The following is a 20,171-nucleotide window of genomic DNA, read 5'->3' as shown; positions in this document are numbered from 1 at the left end:
CCGGGGCCATGTATTGCGAGATTTTGGGAACAACCTCCTTCCCTCAGTTAGAGCATTGAAGATGGGTCGAGGCTGGGTCTTCCAACATGACAATGACCAAGCACACAGCCAGGATAACCAAGGAGTGGCTCTGTAAGAAGCATATCAAGGTTCTGGCGTGGCCTAGCCAGTCTCCAGACCTAAACCCAATAGAGAATCTTTGAGGGAGCTCAAACTCCGTGTTTCTCAGCGACAGGCCAGAAACCTGACTGATCTAGAGAAGATCTGTGTGGAGGAGTGGGCCAAAATCCCTCCTGCAGTGTGTGCAAACCTGGTGAAAAACTACAGGAAACGTTTGACCTCTGTAATTGCAAACAAAGGCTACTGTACCAAATATTAACATTGATTTTCTCAGGTGTTCAAATACTTATTTGCAGCTGTATCATACAAATAAATAGTTAAAAAATCATACATTGTGATTTCTGGATTTTTTTTTTTAGATTATGTCTCTCACAGTGGACATGCACCTACGATGACAATTTCAGACCCCTCCATGATTTCTAAGTGGGAGAACATATATATATATATAAAATATAATACACATCACATGGCACAATAATAGCCAATCAGAACATATTTGATGTTATATGCACTGCTGTGAGAATTTTGGTGGTGAGTAAGATATATATGTTTAGAATTTTATTCCACAAGGATGCATTAAATTAATCAAAGGTGACAGAAACTATTTTATTTTGTATTTTTTTTAACTGTATTGTTACTACTTTAACTTTTAAGACTCCTGAAAAAAATATCATGCGTTGCACAAAAAAAAAAACACTGTTTTCAACACTGATAATAATAAGAAATGTTTCTTGAGCACAAAATCAGCATTTTTTTTTTTTGACCAGTTATGGAGGCCATCAGCAAATTGCTTTTTGCTAGGGCTGCAGAGATGTGTAATCTGAATGTAAGATGACCTGAACCTCTGGCCAACAGAAAATAATGATGCACACGTCCCATGAATCATTTTTAGTCTGTTTCTAACAGAAGCGATTATATTTGGAAAGATGGATGTCTTCAGCCCACAATGTCTGTTTGCAGTTTCTGCAATGAATGAGGATTCAGAAAATATAATTCATAATGCTGTTCTGCATTATGATATAATAGGCAAGAAATGAACAGGTGCTCCTAAACACTGCTTGCCAATATTTTATTAAAGTTACAGTCTGTAAAAGCAATTAGAGAACATTAATAGCAATCAAATAATGAGGCTTTTTTAAAGAATTAACAGTTTATACATGGCAATTTTTATGCCAAATATTTACAAGTGACGTGACGTTAGAGGTGGGCGATATACCGCTATTAACGTGACTACCGGTATTATGTTGTGCCATGATATGGATTTTGCTATACCGTGGATACTGTTACATATTCATGGATTTCATTGGATGGACAGACAAAGATTTTTTCCCCCGCGGTCGTTACTAGTGTTGCCAAGTGCCAACTGGGGTGCCGCGGGTTGTTTTTCATGTCCGCGGGTTGAAGCGACCCAAATAACGTAATATTTATCCCCTGGAATGCAAATTTTACCAGAGGATCCCCGCCGACGATCCCCGTGTATTTTACCCCCCAGAATGCGATTTTTATCGGGGAAGCCCCTCGATTGGGCTAGTTTTGAGTAGTAATTGGGTGGGTTTTGTTGCGAAAACCTGGCAACCCTGGTCGTTACTGCGTCATTAGAGAGAGGGAGATGCCCCGCTTGATAGGACATAAATCAGAACCGGATAGTTTTTGCTCCAAACACAAGATCAGCTTTTTGGAACTGCACACAAACTGAATTACAATAATTTCCCAAAATGCAATTTGTGTGGTAATATTACTAAGTCTGTAAACGGCCGTTAACACAGGACAGAGATACAGAACATGGACACAGAGAGAGAAAATACTGTAGCAGGCAGCGCAAGATCACTGTTCACAATCCTCGAACTATAGGAAGAAAAATATAAATAATGAATTGGGGGCAGGGGGTTAATATGAAAGAGTATCTGAAGGGAACTCTCTTCAGAAAACTTTAGAAGGCATTTTCTCTTTCTCTTACCTCCGTGTTCATAAGCGCAGAGCAGCTTTATTTACAGCGGTAACCAAAGCAACGCTAAACTGAGGCTATAAGCGCCATCTGCTGTCAGAGAGTGAATTTGCATGTTCTTTCAGTCCATTTGCTGTTTATCTTTTGCGCAGGTGTCTTATGTAGCATAATTTCACACATCTAAAGTCAGACCATTCTATTTTTGCCTTAGATCTTGAAATCATGTTTTTTTTCTAGTTATGTAAGGTTAAAGTATATTTTACCTGTAATTTAACTAAGGTCTACTAAAATGCGATTCCAATTTTTTTTTTCTCATGTCGCGATATAATATTGATATCGTCTGGACAGTGGAAAATATCGTGATATGAATTTTAGCTCATATCGCCCACCCCTACGTGACGTGTGGCCAAGTATGGTGACCCATACTCGGAATTTGTGCTCTGCATTTAACCCATCCAACTGCACACACACAGCAGTGAACACACACACACACAGTGAACACACACACACACACAGTGAACACACATCCAGAGCAGTGGGCAGCCAATGCTGCGGCACGCGGGGAGCAGTTGGGGGTTCGGTGCCTTGCTCAAGGGTCTCACCTCAGTCGTATTGAGGGTGGAGAGAGTGCTGGATATTCACTCCCCCCACCGACAATTCCTGCCGGACCGGAGACTCGAACCCACGACCTTCGGGTTACAAGTCCGACTCCCTATCCATTAGGCCATGACTGCTATTTTGATAGCCTTTACAGATTAATGCAGTAAAATTGTGACATTTTCATGGTAAGCTGATTTGCAATGAATACAGATAAGTTCATTTTAATATGTGTATTGTTTATAAATGTTTTTTCATCTACGTGTGGGTTGAATAGCTAGTATCTTTCTAACACAGGCTTTTCCATCCATTAATCCATCCATCCATCCATCCATCCTCATGGATGTTCGTTTATTATTAAAATTGGGTCTTCTATCTCCCCATCCCAGGTGTCACTCAGCAGGATGGATGTTGCCATTCACTAATACCTGCGTGCGCACAGACACTCACTCACACACAGCTTATGTCAGCCTCTCTTGAGACTGATATACCCATTATGAGGATGGGATGACCATCTGTAGCCCACACACGTATATACCTACACAATCCCACATACGGCCTGGCCCACAGCGCACCTGTTTCCCTACAGACCAATAAAGTAATTTAGCCATTGGCAGATACAGTGTGTTATGGGACAAAGTGCTGGAAATTTACTTGTACTTTACTATGATCCCATAATGTGTGTTTGTGTATGTGTGTGCATCACAGTGGGGTTTAATTAGGGAATGACATCTCGAGTGGATCCTCATCAGTCATGTAAATATGTAACGCTGAGGTCTGAACAAGTCCACTGACATGACAACAAAACATGGGTCACTTCTTCAGCTGCGCTTACAGTGAAGAGAGAGAGAAATGCTGTGTTTTACTGTATCTCATCCTCACCACACTTAAACCTACTATTTAAAGGTGAAGTAGTGTCATTTCTGATGCTATTTATTTACACCAGATTGTTACTGAATGTATTTTAAATGGTAAATATACTGTATAGTATAATATATAAATATAATAAACGAATAACCAGACCAAATGGTTTCAACACCGAATTGTTACAAAAATATTGATTTATATATTACTTTAAATATTTACCATTTAGATCATTTTGATTTGGTCTGGTTATACTTTTAATAATTATTAGAAAGAAAATAATTAGAAAGTTATTTATTTTGGTTATTCATTGTAGTTATTCATTTAATAATTTGAAAGGATATTATTAAAAGTATAACCAGATATTGTTTATAAATCAGACCAAATTCTGTTTGAAATTGTAAATATTTAATCTTATATTTAAATATAAAATAATAAATGAATAATCACCAGACCAAATCGTATGTACTGTATGTAGCACCAAATTGCGTTACATGAATATTTAATATTCAGTATAATAATATTTATTCATTATTATTACATTATTATTTATCATATATTTATTTTATTTTTTATAATGGTTTTGGAGCTTTTATATACACATATGAACCTGATTTTTACTTGGAATGTGTGCATTTTTCATGACTAATGTGTGTCCATTAGAACTGTGTGTGCATTTATTTTTCTTTTAGTGGATTTGTATTTATAGTGACTTTTAGACATGCATTTCGCTGGTGGCATTGCAACATTGTGCTATAGAGAACATTGCTATTTATAGGTAGATGATGTATATGGGTGCCCACTGGCTCTGAGAATGTGCTACTATTTCCTACACGGGCACGAGCTCATGTACACATGCATTGAATACATACACAGATTGTGTTCCCTGAAGAGAGGCAGTTGCATTAGGCCACATCTACTCTAACAGCAAATTGAATCCATCTATCCATGTAACAGTATTTATTTTATTTTCTCCCTCAGGAGACTGAGATCAGCAGGAAGAGAAAGGAGTGTGAAGTCCTTGAGGAGGAGGTGAAGAAAAAGAGCCAGTCATGTCAAACTCTGGTGAGAGCCTTTACAAGTTCACATCTTATGAGAGGGTCTCACATGCTGGGTGTCATATCAAGACTTTTTGAGAGATATTTAGTGGTTAGTCTTCCACCATACTGCGCTTTTGTAGTCGTGATTCATACAAGACTAATAGGCTTAAATGATTTTAGGGGCCTACAGGTACCCACATTAATGATTACAGTAAAACCTTGCATTTGGTATACTGTGGCCACACGAGCACATTTATGTATGAAAGGTAAAATTAAGAAACAGTTATAAGTAATTATATGAGAGCTAGACTACATGCTTTATGCTTTTATTTTATTTATTTATTTATTTATTTATTTTTTACATCAAAGCGTGGTACAAATATATTTAAATATAAATATTTAATATAATATATAAATATAATAAATAAAATAATAATAATAATAACCAGACTAAATAGATTTATTCATTTATGTACTTAATTACTTTCTTAACACCAAAATGTGGTACAAAAAATTTGTTATATTTAACGTAATATTTAAATATAATAAATAAAAGAATAGCAAGGCCTTATTTATTTTATAATAAATAAGACTAACCAGACCAAATAGATTTATGTATTTTTATGTATTTATTTAATTACTGAAATTCATTTATTTATTTAATTAAACACTGAAGTGTTACAAAATTATTTAAATGGTAAATATGTAATATAATTTAAAATATATGATATATATTTATAATATAATAAAAAAAATAACAAGACAAATAGATTTATTTATTTATTTATTTATTTACCTAATACCAATTTGCGTTGCTAAAATATTTAAATGGTAAATATTTAATGTAATATATAAATATAATAAATAAAAGTCGAACCAGACCATATAGATTGATGTATATTATTTATTTATTTATTTTCACAAAATTTTGTCTTAGAATTTTTTTAAAAGGTGAATATTTAATATAATATATAAATATAATAACCAGACCAAATAGATTTATTTATTTGCAGTTCTTTAAGTTGCCTCTTGGTTCAGCAAGATTCTTTCTTGTCACTAATATTTTGTTTTATCATTACTTGTTTTGTTTTCATCAAAAAATGGAAGCTTTTTATAGTTTACATAACAGCTTACGGTTTACATTTGATTGATTGATTTATTTTCTTAAATGACAAAATGGCTCCTTTAACTGTGACCAGAGCACATGTATGATGCATTGCTCAAATTCACAACATTTGGTACTGTAGGTGGTACAGGATTGTGCAAGGGATCAAACAACCTTGTGGGAAGTGGCCCACTTCTGCCAGCAAACCCTTGAGAACTGTGTGCTTTAGTATCATAATTAGACTGGATTTTGATTGGCACGATACATTTTGATCCAGGGCGACAGTTTTGGGGACAAAACAGTTGCTGATCAAGGTGTTTGCCTAACCGAAGCACATGAATATTGGAAATGCTTTAGTTTCACACACATACATACGCAACACTCTCAAGGGCGTTTGTTCTCTTTCCCACTCTCTCTCGGTCTTTCTCGCTGTTCCCACATAGCAGACATGGAAGCTGACTCCAAGGTCCACTGTCAGGGGAAACAAAGCGAGCAGAAGGACAAAAAAGCAAGCGCAAGAGAGGGGGAAAGAGAGTGCGAGGAAGATGAGGGAGAGTGAGAGAGATAAAGAGTGCGGGTGTATGTACAGAGACTAATCGGCCCTGACTGCCAGGGAAGCTCTTTTAAACAGCCTCTCTCTTCTGTATTCCTCTCACCTCAGCGTTCGGGAAAGACTTTTCATCCATTACACATGAGAGAGGCTTTGCTGGGGCTTTTTAGAGCTGAGGAAGACCTTTTAAGTGGGTCATGCCCTGAGTTTCACATTTGATTCCTGGTTTTTGGTCTTTTATGGAATTAATTGAATATGAGTTCTTGTATCATATGCTGTGAATTCAAGGGTACAAGATGTTTAAGTATTAATACTCTCAATACTGGTGTTTTATAGATACTCGGATAAAAATATTGATCCTAACTGTTTTAGATAATACTGTTATTATATTTATATTTTAAATAATAAATGTATGTTTATATTTAATGTATATCCAGACAGTTGTTATCGTTGAATAAACACAGACAGGGTAATTAGGAAATCTTGTATCACCCTAAAGCGACACATTATCACTCCCAGATAGCACACGTACGTCTGCAAGATGTCTGTTAAAGATCTCTTGATCTGGAAAGCATCTGCTGTCTATAAACGTCTGACAGACGTCTGTAAGATGTCAGTTTTACATACATTCTAAATCATAAACATCTTAAAGACATCTAATAGACGTCTATTTGACATCTAAAAGGAGACGTCCTATAGACGTATTGCAGATGAGCAAACACCCTAAAAAATACGTCTTGCAGATGTAAATGCAGACATCAAATAGACGTCTCAGAGATGTACGTGTGCTATCAGGGCTGGAATAAAATATAAATATATTTTAGAGCAGTGTAATAATATAGTTTATTTATTTGGCATTATTTAGTATTATAAGCTTTGAGGTAGAAAAAAAGTCTGATAATTTACACTTTGGTTTATTGTAATATATTATTGTTAAATATTCATAATTACCTATTTAATCCTCATTACAAAAAAATAAATAAATAACCATCACAATAGAACAATAAAAGTTGAGCCAACTTAAAAATCTGCTGAAGCTGGTTGCCTTAAAATTTTGAGTTTTCTCAACTTGTCGTTTTAAGTTTATACAACAAAAATGTGAGAATCTCCCACAAAAATAAGTTGAGCAAACTCAAAAATCTGCTGAAGCTGTTAAAAAATGTTTAAGTTCGCTTAGCTTTTTATTTTATTTTTTACAGTGTAGAGTCAGTTAGATTATTTTTTTTTATATATCTTTTGTCTTATGCTTACCAAGGCTTCGTGTAATTGATCAAAAATTTAGTAAGACATAAATATTGTGAAATATGATTTAAAATAATTTAAAATGTTTTCAAATGCTGATTTCTTTTTTAATATATTTTAAAATGTAATGTATTCCTGCCATGCCAAGCTGAATTTTCAACAATCAGTACTAGTCTTCAGTGTCATGATCCTTCAGAAATCATTATAATATTTGCTGCTAAAGAAACATGTTTTTTATAATTATCGTCAATGTTGAAAAAAGGTGTGCTGCTTAATATTTTTGTTGAAATTGTGATGCTTTTTACAGGACTCTGAGTAATAGAAAGTTCAAAAGGACAGCATGTATTAGTCAGCATTTATATGAAATGGAAATCTTTTGTAATAAAATGAAAGTGTTTACTGTCACTTTTGATCAATTTAGTGCATCCTTGCTGAGTAGAAGTGTTCATTTGGAAAATTTGAAAATGCAAAATATTTTTTGGGTGGTTTGTAATGATTTTAATTTACTTTTTGAAAACAAAATAAGTCATCCACATTTAACAAAGTTAGGTAAAAATGCATGTGTGTCTCAATAGGACACACATCTCTCAGTATGTGAGAATCAGCAGTATAACTGTTTCTCTCCATAGGGGCTCTCTCTATACCACAGGAGGCTCCATTTTCACAGTAACGACTGCAAAAATACACAGAGCTTAGTCTCCTGACAGGTCTACATACACAAACATTGGCAAAGCCTGATAGAAGTTGTTTTCCTTCTTTATTAAACATTGTTTGTTGTGGATTGGCAGAACATTCATTCAAAACCCTATATCTGCCAGCCCACATCCTCTAATGAGTGAACTATACCTGAAACCTGAAAAATCAGCATTTTTCACTCAGTTCCAGATGGAAAATCCTGAGATGTTATGGAACACAAACATTTCAGTGTTTTCCTCTTTCTCCGAGCACTAAAGTGTAATGGAGTCAGTTTTTGTGTGACACCACTATGTTGTACATTGGTTTGAAAAAGTTTTTGCCCCTTCCTTTTCAAAAATTTTTGTTCTTTTTCTTTTAATTTTTTTGCAAATTTGTCACACTTGAATGATTCAGATCATCGAACAAATTTTAATATTACACAAAGATAACCCGAGTAAATACAAATGCAGTTTTGAAATAATGATTTCATTTATTAAGGGAAAAACGCTGTTCAAACCTGCTTGGCAATACGTGAAAAAGTAATTGTCCCCTAAATCTAATAACCAGTTGTGCCACCCTTTGCAGCAGCAACAACTGCAATGAAGCGTTTGCAATAACTGGCAATGATATGGAAGCAGAATAATGACAATGGTTTTTGAAACAAAGCATGCTGAATTCCACAAATCGAAAAAAAGATGCATTGCAATTAACAGTGCTTGCATTTTAATGCCTTGTATTTCCAGGGCTTGCATTTTTAGGTCCTGAAATTTAACACAGTTGTTTACTTAAGCTGTGAATATTTCAATTCAAAATATTTCACACACATTTTCATAATTAAAAGTTCAACAATTCATATTCACCTTCCAGAATTCACTTCCAAAATATTCAGTCTGTTTAAAAATACAATGTAAAATATTCGACAGGCAAATTTTGGTCATTTTATTTCACTTTCCAAATTCGCTGCCACAAATTCAGTGGTTAAATACAGTGAACTAATACAGTGCTCTACTGCTATTCCTGCGGTTCCCGGATGTGCAACGCTGAATTTTCTGCCGAATTTTAACCTCTGAATTTGTGGCAGCGAATTTGGAAAGTGAAATAAAACGTCTCACATTTCGATGCTTCCCTAGTTATTTTTTTTTTCACTCAAGTTTTAATCAGGCTAACTTGTCCAATTGGGCATGTAAAGATGTATTTCACAAAAAAATTGCCCCGGACAAGCTTTAATGTCGAGTACAACTACAGTGGCAATAGACACAATTTCTCATTTACATGTCGTTTCTAATTATAGTAAGATGTCACGTCAGTATGGTAACGTTACAGTTGAACACATATAAACAAATGCAATTTCACACATTTTGCTGTTCGTCAGTTATTTCGACAGATAGAAGTTAACGTTACTATGACAATCGTTCACACTGGGCATTACGTTAAAAGTTGGGTAAACATTACTTTTAAATGCTCTCAATAAGAAAATTAAACTGCCAAAATGAGAAAAATGCAGCATTTAGCCGAACTATGCTATGATAGCAATTTCCAGCTTACTGCTGCACATAAGTTACCAAGGCCGCTTGTCTAAATGTGTGATAGCAGGCTATTGTGACATGATATTGCTTATACATTAACTTAAATAAATATAAAAGGATATATTTCTTAAGTAAAATTAAGTGAACTTACCAGGAATTATAAATAAAGCCTCTAATCTTCAATCGTTCTGGCACTGCTCCAGTCGGCTGGATTTCAGATTTGAACGATGCGCACGCAATCCCATAATGCCACACTACAGTAAATTAGTGTAAAAAGCAGGAGCTACAGTGATAACACCTGCTTCTTGTAAATTAATTACAGTTGACATGGAAATATACAGTTAACAACTGTAAAACCTTATTTGACCCATAATGCATTGCGAATAACAGCTACATCTTGTAAAATGTTTAAACAGTAAAATTCTGTGAAATTCAAATTAAGATATTTTTGATGAAATCCGAGAGCTCTCAGGCCCTCCCATAGACAGCAAGGGTCCTTACACGATCAAGGTCCAGAAAAGTACCAAGATGATCGACAAAGTAGTCCATGTGACATCAGTCTGTCTACTGTAATTTTACGAAGCCACGAAAATATTTTTGCGCAAATAAAACAAAAATAATGATTTTATTCCACATTTTCGTCTCTATTGTTTTTCTTGTGGACGCGCGTTCACGACAGTACATGACGCAAGCGCTGATCCAGATCCAGCTTGATGACGTTGAACACGTCTTGAAGATTCCATCAAAAATATCTTAATTTGTGTTCCGAAGATGAACGGAGGTCTTACGGGTTTGGAACGACATGAGGGTGAGTAATTAATGACAGAATTTTCATTTTTGGGTGAACTATCCCTTTAATTGAGGCAAGTAAGGCCTGCAGTTCTTTAGATATTGTTCTGGGTTCTTTTATGACCTCCTGGATGAGTTGTCGTTGCACTCTTGGAGTAATTTTGGAAGGTTCACCACTGTTCCAAGTTTTCTCCATTTGTGGATAGTGGCTCTGACCGTGGTTCACTGGAGTCCCAAAGCCTTAGAAATGGCTTTATAACTCTTTCCAGACTGATACATGTCAACTATTTTGTTTCTCATATTTTCTTGAATTTCTTTAGATCGCGGCATGATATGTTGCTCTTTACATGCATGCTTCACTTCGTCAGACAGGTTCTATTTAAGTGATTTCTTGATTCAACAGGTCTGGCAGTAATCAGGCCTGGGTGTGGCTAGTGAAATTTAACTTCGTTTTCTAAAATAATGTGGTTAATAACAGTTCTTTCATGATTTAAAAGGAGGTGGCAATTAATTTTTCACGTAGGGCCAGGTAGGTTTGGTTAGCTTTTTTCCCCTTAATAAATTAAATCATCATTTAAAAACTGCATTTTGTATTTACTTCCATTATCTTTGTGTAATATTAAAATTTGTTTGATGATCTGAATCTTTTAAGTGTGACAAATATGCAAAAAAAAAAACAGGAAGGGGGCAAAAATCTTTTCACGGCACTGTAAATATAGTACAGTAAAAAAAAAAGGCATTAAATTCACATGAAATAATGTTAGCATACAAAATTACTAAAATTACTTTTTTACCTTTATAATATAGGGCCAGATTTACTAAACAGAGTAAATTAGCGTGAGAGCGTGATACATAAGAGCTCAGATGGGAGGGGGAAAATCTGTGGGTGATTTACTAACAGTGCGCACATTAAAGAACACAGCCGCAGCCAGATCATTTCCATAATGATCAGCGCAATCTACCAAGAGCAGTAAAAATTACCACCTGCTTTAAGACATGTTTTTTGGGGGTGTTAAATAATGGCGCTAATACCAGTAATTTGACTAATTGCGTGATTCATTTTAATACTCTCCTCCCATACATTTTTTGTCTGAAAGGCAAACTTGTACAAATGCATATTCAATAAGGTCAGTTGCAAAAGTAACTGTCCACGCTATTTCAGCGCCAATTCTTCTCTGCATGTCTTTAGTAAATCCTGACAGTACAATTTTAACACCAAAAGACTGTTTGCGCTGGCGCAAGCTGTTAGTAAATCTGGCTCTTAGTGACCTAAAAACACTCATGGTTAAAAATGTGTGATGTAACATAGACCCTAATGTATGTAACTAAAGAGGGGGAAGAAAAATCAGTTATTTCAATGGAAAATGTGAGCTGTTGCACAGTATTCTGTTGGAAGTAGAGTATTCTTTTCACTTCCCAAATCTGTAAATTTAACCGCATTTTACTGTACAATTACATGAAAAGTCCCATTATTACAGTGTTTCACTGCATAGAGTAAGGAAACTTACTGGAACAACTTATTTTACAGTTATAAATCCAATTATTTGTATAAACGGTGTAATGGTGTTGTTTTAATTACACTGAGTAAACCTTATATCAAGAGAACCTTTCTAAGCCTATATTGAGGACTGAGTTGCTGGAAAATTCCATCAGTATCCGCAAGAGGAACCGTCTGAAAGCAGGCTAAAGGTCTCCACAGTGCATTACGCTGAAAGGATGCTATTACAGGACGTTTAAATACAGTTTTTACTAGTGAAAGTCTCTAAAATGCTATCCGAGTGCATATTTTTATCTCCCGTGACCTCTTTGCGTAAATGCAATCAGTCTCGTCATGTTCCCAGCGTACAACTTCACTAGCACACTGTGTTAAAAGATGGAGTGCAGAGCTGCAAGGGCCAAACTCAATTACCTAAAAGCTGTGTCTGCCAGCCCTGGGCCGTCTATGAGGTGCCCTGGGTTGTTTGTGTAGTGTGTGTGCCGGTTTTTTTGTGAGTATACATATACTCGCATGTTTTTGTGTGTCCATTAGTGGCAGAGCGAGCTGTTTGTCCCCTCGGCTCCAGCGGTTGCTTTTGTGCTTATTTTGTGCCCTACTGAAAGCTAATAGGAATTAATGGAAAAAATACAAAAAGAAACGTGCTGTCCTTACATGACATGAAAAGCAATTCTAGGAAAAACACTTCCGAACTCAATTTCACACTTTCATCATGTCCCTCGACCACCATTGTGCACTCCTGTTATCCTGAGCTGCTGTTGTTTTGTATGGAAACAGCAGCCTGTAATGTAAAGCTGTGGCTGGTGGTGTTGTGTTGTGTCTTGGAAGGTGGGATTTGGGATGGTCTCTCCTGAGAAGACCATCTGCCTCTCTTCTTAATCACTCATCACATTTACATTTGATAGTTCCAGCCAGCCATGTGGAACATAACAGTCCACATGCATGCATATGCAGCGACATGCATGTGTGATTTCATGCACATCCAAGAATGATTCCCAAACTGTTGTTTTTGGATGTGTCTGTGACACGTTTCAAATAGAGCTTGGTGATATTTCCATTACTGACATTTTAATGCAGTTTTTATTGGGCCATTAAGATTCTTAAAGACCTTGTCATACTACTTTTGCAATCCCTGTCTTACGAGTCAGAACTATGACAGCTTTAAGAGCGATGTTTTAAGAGTGTCTCTGATTTATCAAAATCAACGTCAGAGTTGAGTTTTATTCACCGTTGGAGTTTTATTCATTTCTGTGAATTCTTTAAACTGCGCTTTCAATCATTTTGTGTCATTTAAAAATATTCCCTGCATGGAAAGTTTCATTATATTATATTTTTTTAATAATTTATTCATGTAATATAATAATTTTCTTCCTTGTGTTAATTTTGTGAAGAACAGTGGGAAAAACATTCCCTAATTATTGTTACCCTAATTATTTTTATCATTTATTTATTCATTCAAGCATTAATAGCTGTTTGGTTAAAAAGATGTTCCTTTTGAAATAAAGAAATCTGCCTTTGAAATAATTTCATATACAGTATATACCAGTACACTAATGTTCAAAAGTTTGGGGATGGTAAGATTTTAAAAATATTTTTAAGAAGTTTTTTATGATCAACAAAGTTGTATTTATTCGATCACAGGATACAGTAAAAACAGCAATATTGTGAAATAATATTGCAATTTAAAATAACTTTTCCAATTAATGTATTTTAAAATGTAATTTATTTCTATGATGGCAGAGCTGAATTTTCAGCTGCTATTACTCCAGTCTTCAGTGTCACATGATCCTTTAGAAATCTTTCTCTTATGTTGATTTGATGACTTTTCAAGATTTTTTGATAAATAGAAAGCTCAAAAGAACAACATTTGTTTGACATAGAAATTTTAAAACATTATAAATGTCTTTACTATCACTTTTAATCAACGCATCCTTGCTGAATAAAAATCTTAATTTTTTTTTTTTAAGTGTCTAAATGAATATTATTTAAAGGGGTCATCGGATGCAAAATTCACTTTACAAGTTTTGTGAACATAAATATGTGTTGGAAGTGTGTGTACACATCCATTCTATAATGATAAAAATCCACCCAGTGGTTTTTTTTAAATCCCTGTTTTAAAATCCCCTTTCTCAAATCAGGCTGTTCTGAGGTTCCTGTCAGAATGACGTAGTTCTGTACATTTTGTACACTTTTCATTAAGACCCTAAAGAATCATATCAACTTGTGTAAAATGGGCATCCGATGACCCCTTAAAAAAAAAAAATACAAAGAGATACAGTATTCCTAGCTTGTCCCTATTTGTCACATTGTGTCTGAGTGCAAAGCACATGCTTTCTTGGAGCCAGAAATGCCAGTGGTTAATTTGGAGTAGGACCATCACCTAAAGCGTTAGATCAGAGATTATTCATGTGAGAATCAAACAAGCTGATTTGCTTTTGGCAAATATTCAATAAAGCATATGCAAATTGTATGTGTTTAGTATTTGCCTCTTAATTGTGTCAAAGATGATTAGCGCTGTGGCTATACCATTGTTAATTCATGTCACTATTCTGTTTTTGTGTAAGCATACAGACGGGGCAGTGCCTCTGGTATAAGTTTTAGTATGTAGATGTGCGTTTCTGAAGTGGCTGGCTTGACTTTGCCGTCGGGACTTGTTCGATTTTAAGGTCATGCTTCTGTTGAGTGGTCGTCACAGAGAAGGGACTGTGACTCAAAGAGATTTAGCAACATGCTAAAAAACAAATTAGCCATCACGTAGCAATGGCCCAGCAACTACTTTAATGATATGTGATGAATTTTGCATTGGAACCCACCACTCACATTTTCTTTATAAAATTAAAAACCCCTTTATGACCTTAATCATAAACTCGTAATCTCAGTATTACCATATTTTAGGCTCATTGTAGCATGAATACTGGTGTCAATGGGAATATGCTAGCTATCTCTTGAACGGAGCGCTTGCAAAGAGAGAGCGGTGTTTGGCGAGCAAGCAGAACAGATTGTGTCGTCTCAAAGGTCAGTGCCGCTTATTTCCTGGAAGGGCCTGACATCCATTACCCTCTCTTTGATTGGACATCTTCCACAAAGCAGGATGTCTGGCTACAACACCATCCAAAAATAAAATAAAAGCATTAGTAAGTACTGAATACTAGCACTTGATTAGTCCATATACAGTGTGTCTTTGTGTATATACAGTACAAACTGTATTGTGTGTATTCTATCTATCTATCTATCTATATATATATATATATATGTGTGTGTGTGTGTGTATATGTATGTGTGTGTGTGTGTGTATATATATATGTATATGTGTATGTGTATATATATATGTATATGTGTATATATATATATGTATATGTATATGTATATGTGTGACCCTGGACCACAAAACCAGTCTTAAGTTGCTGGGGTATATTTGTAGCAATAGCCAAAAATACATTGTATGGGTCAAAATGATCAATTTTTCTTTTATGCCAAAAATCATTAGGATATTAAGTAAAGATCATGTTCCATGAAGATATTTTGTAAATTTCTTACCGTAAATGTATCAAAACTTAATATTTGTTTAGTAATATGCATTGCTAAGAACTTAATTTGGACAACTTTAAAGGCGATTTTCAATCAATGGAAAGCTTATTTATTCAGCTTTCAGATGATGTATAAATCTCAATTTTGAAAAATTGACACTTAAGACTGGTTTTGTCATCCAGGGTCACATATATATATATATATATATATATATATATATATATATGTATGTATGTATGTGTGTGTGTGTGTGTATATGTGTGTGTGTGTGTGTGTGTATATATGTATGTGTGTGTGTGTGTGTGTATATATGTATATGTGTGTGTGTGTGTATATATATGTATGTGTGTGTGTGTATATATGTATATGTATGTATATATGTATGTGTATATATGTGTGTGTGTGTGTATATATGTATATATATATATGTGTGTGTATATGTGTGTGTGTGTGTGTGTGTGTGTGTGTGTAAAATAGAGTTTAATAGATAATATTAGATATTTGAAATTAAAATATATTTAGAGCTGGATACAGATATACTGTATGTGTGTGTGAGAGAAGTACAATAAATATATATATATATATATATATATATATATATATATATATATATATATATATATATATATATATATATATATATATATATATATATATATATATATATATATATATATATATATGTACATCTATACTGTATACACTACCTATACATATGTAATAATATCTTGATTTGTAATGTACATAAAACTGTAAAACTACATTTCTGATTCTGTGCCCTTTTTTGAAACCTATGAACAATTCTAATAGTAGCAGGTTATTGTTCATAACTACATCTTTTATTTTCTTTGGAGACATGCCTAACTGCATAGTTTTCCTTTGTATTTTTTAAGCAGTTCTTATTGTTCTTTATGCAATACATAGTTCGATACACGCAAGCAGAAATTTAAATATTACATTATTACCAGTAGCATGTTGTTCTGAACATAATCAAAACATGTTCTGATGCAGAGAGCAGATGGTTCCAGATACAAAGAGTGTGTGTGTGTGTGTGTGTGTGTGTGTGTTTTGTGACAAATGAGGACATAAATTTGTATAATGACAAGGGTATGACATAGGTATTACAAGGAGAAGGTGACTTTTCAGGACATTACCCCATGTCCCCACTTTTCAAAACGCTTATAAATCACACAGAATGGAGTGTATTGAAAATCTGAAATAGCACAAAGTTTCCTGTAAGGGGTAGGGTTAGGTGTAGGGTTGGTGTAGGGCAATAGCACATACAGTTTGTATAAAAACCATTACGCCTATAGGATGTCCCCACTTTTCACAAAAACAAACGTGTGTGTGTGTGTGTGTGTGTGTGTAATTAGTGTATGCTTCACTTCTAATACATTATTAGCAGGCTCTTCCAGCAGAATGAATAGAATGTTTTTGTAACGACCTCCCTCATGGCATCCCTCCCTTTTTTTACCATTTGTTTTTCATCATTTGCTTGTGCAAATGATGGTGCTGCAGAAACAGCGCTGAGTCTCCTGGGCTGCCTCATGCAATTTGTTAGTGTTACACATTCGATGTGAATCAAGTTTATATGTGTCTAATCTGTAATCATTAGCTCTCTCTCCTCTACACCGGGTCAATCGAGGCTTAGTCTATCATCTGTTCAGAGTTTTTTGGATCGATGTTCAGAGAGTGGGCTGCCAATGCAATCATGTGCAGCTCAGGAGAGATTGGAAGTGACTGCAGCGAATTGACGCTAGTTGAAATGACAATGGCCTTTCGTTGAGAGTGAATGGAGAGAAATGGAGGTGATCTTACCTCTGTTATGAGGCAAGAGTGTATGTGTGTGTATGTGTATGTATATGTATCTATGTATGTATGTATGTATGCTTGCATGAAGGAAAGTCACTAACGTATGAACCTATTTATTTATTATTATTATTTTGCTCTACATTACATTTACAATTACATTACTTGTTATTGAGCTTTATTGGTGTAAAAGATACATTTTTTTCTGTTTTATAGATTTAACAAAGCAAAATACATTTATTTTCTCCTCTGGGATATGTGGTTGGGATACATTTTTCTTCTTTAGAGCATGAACCAGGAAGTCAATATTTTTATGCTCTGACATATCTGAGGCCACACACACAGAGATGCACATGTGAACACATGAATACTGGCTCTTGCCAGAAGATAACTTGAGTAAGTGACGCTAACGTCAGACCACGTGGATGTTGGTGGAGTGTAATTAAGTTTTTCTCTTGCAGTGAGGGGAGAAAGCTGTGTAAGATGGGGGTTTGGTTAGGGGGCGTATGCAAATTTTCTGCAGCATTCAAGATTAACCAATCATTTGAGAAGTAAACCTAATTATACAAAGCTATTTAAAGGTTTACAGATGATTCAATCATAAAAGCAGCATGCTGTCTGATGTGCTGTGTGCTTCTCTCCTCTCTTGGGTAGTGCCTCATCAGCATTACTTTCTTGTACTTCTCAATCTTGCTTCCTCTCTCTGCCTGTCTCTCTCAATTATGTTTTCATTGGTATGACAATACAATGCAAAATCTGTGAAATAATATTTTTTTTAAAATGATAATGTGAAGAATATAAAGAATATAAAAATCAAATCAAAATTAAATTAAATTAATTTGCAGTAAAATAAATTAAATTAAATTCCATAGGTCCGTATTTTTATATTTTTTTAAGATTTTTTTTTTATTATTATTCAATATTTTTATTGATCAATAAAACATTAACAAAAGTAGTTTTATTGTGATTTAAAATGTTTTGCACTAAAATAAATTAAATACCATAGGTCTGTAAAATTTATATTTTTTTTAATATTTTGAAAGACGAGTGTTATGTTCACCAATGTTGTTCCTTTGACAAATAAAACATTAACAAAAGTAGCATTGTTGTGATTTAAAATAAATGTATTTAATGTATATTTAAAAATAAAATGTATTCCTGTGATGGCAAAACTGAATTTTCAGTAGTCACTATTCCAGGTTTCAGTGTCACATGATCCTTCAGAAATCATTCTAATATGCTGATTTGAAACAGTTATAAAAAAAAAAAAAAATTCTGGATTCTGTTACAAATGCAAAAGTAAAAATAATAATGGTAACACTTTACAATAAGGTGTCATTTATTAACATTAGTTAATGTATTAACTAGTGCTGTCAATCAATTAAAAAAATTAATCACGTTAATCACAGTCATGGACTGTGATTAATCATGATTAATCGCAAATTTAAAATACTAGGATTTACCTGTAAATGTATTGAAAAATAAATGCATGACAATCTAGTTTAAGGAAACAGAACCTTTCACACTTCCGCCAGGTATGAGACATAATCCTTATTATTCTTTTATCATTATTCTTTTGTTTTTATTCAGCCATTATCAGTAATAAATATATATATAAATATACTGGCAATAAAACGTTTACCAAGCCACATCGCTTCAATCCCAGTATACATTTACCCAACTATTATCAAATTGTATTTTTTAAATAAATACAACAAAACATTTTCTTGCGACCTTACATGAAGTATTATGACAAAATGCATTATAAAGAAGAATTGGACCTGTTCTGCAGGTGCATTAGAGCTGATATTAACATCATGCTACATAAGACAATTTATGAGATTAATAGTACACTTTTACTCAGAACTCACTTCAAACCACCATCGAGTGTTTGTAATAACTTCCATTTGCGATCACATGTGGAATTTGGTTGTTTACTGTTGTTAAAATATGCTATTTATAGCCTTTTATATCGCTGCGCAAATTAGCATTTCAGATGCACACATTCTCAAGAAAATCACATACAGAGTACAGACCATATCTATCGTAATCGTGTGTTTATTATCTTATATAATCTATAGTGGCTGTTGTCATGTTTATTTCTGCTGCTCTGCTGAAACTCACGTTGTTTGTGATGTTACCGCCTCTCCGTTCTTAAGTTGCCATGGATACATTCCAAGTATAATACACATTAGTAAAAGGATCTATTTTAATTTTTGATTTTTGTTTGTCTATATACACTTTGGGCGGCTGCGGTACATTTATAAAAGTAGCCCAAAAATCCGTAACCCACGGCTCTGTAATTTTTCCCGCGACTGTATTTTCAAAATAGCCCACTTGTGCCACTACCCTGGCAACACTGGTGCTGTACCCTCATCACACAATGATAGATAACCTTCCGTGCTGTGATGACGGCAAGAAGTTGAGGTCAAACCTTATCAAACGATTAATTTGCGTTAAAAAAATATTAACATGTTGACACCCCTAGTATTAACTAACATGAACAAACAATGAACAATGCATTTATTACACTATTTATTAACATTTGTTAATGTTAGTTAATGAAAATACAGTTGTTCATTTGTTTATTCATGTTAGTTCACAGTGCATTACCTAATGTTAAACACAACTTGTGATTTTAATAATGCATTAGTAAATGCTGAAATTAACATTAACTAAGATTAATAAATGCTGTAGAAGTTTTGTTCATTCTTAGTTCATGTTTACTAATGTTGTTAACTAATGGACCTTATTGTAAAGTGTTACCATAATAATGATAGATAGATAGATAGATAGATAGATAGATAGATAGATAGATAGATAGATAGATAGATAAAGTTATAGATTAGTTATAGATATATCAATATAGATAAATCAATTGTCACT

The 20,171-nt window shown here is 34.2% G+C and overlaps 1 protein-coding gene across 21 annotated transcripts in view; it reads left to right on the top strand.

Moving 5' to 3' along the window:
- rimbp2b (RIMS binding protein 2b) overlaps positions 1–20,171 on the top strand; it is a 224,815-nt gene that overhangs the window by 81,294 nt on the left and 123,350 nt on the right. For all 21 annotated transcript variants that reach the window (XR_009272449.1, XR_009272450.1, XM_058784429.1 and 18 more), the window contains exon 4: positions 4,508–4,591. Coding sequence is in view for 19 of the 21 variants with exons in the window: in XM_058784429.1 (XP_058640412.1) it covers positions 4,508–4,591 (84 nt within the window). In the remaining 2 variants the exon portion in view is untranslated. The remainder of the gene's footprint in view (positions 1–4,507; positions 4,592–20,171) is intronic.

Source organism: Onychostoma macrolepis, chromosome 08 (assembly GCF_012432095.1).
Source record: "Onychostoma macrolepis isolate SWU-2019 chromosome 08, ASM1243209v1, whole genome shotgun sequence".
NCBI lineage: Eukaryota > Metazoa > Chordata > Actinopteri > Cypriniformes > Cyprinidae > Onychostoma > Onychostoma macrolepis.
This window is presented reverse-complemented; position numbering and strand designations above follow the sequence as displayed.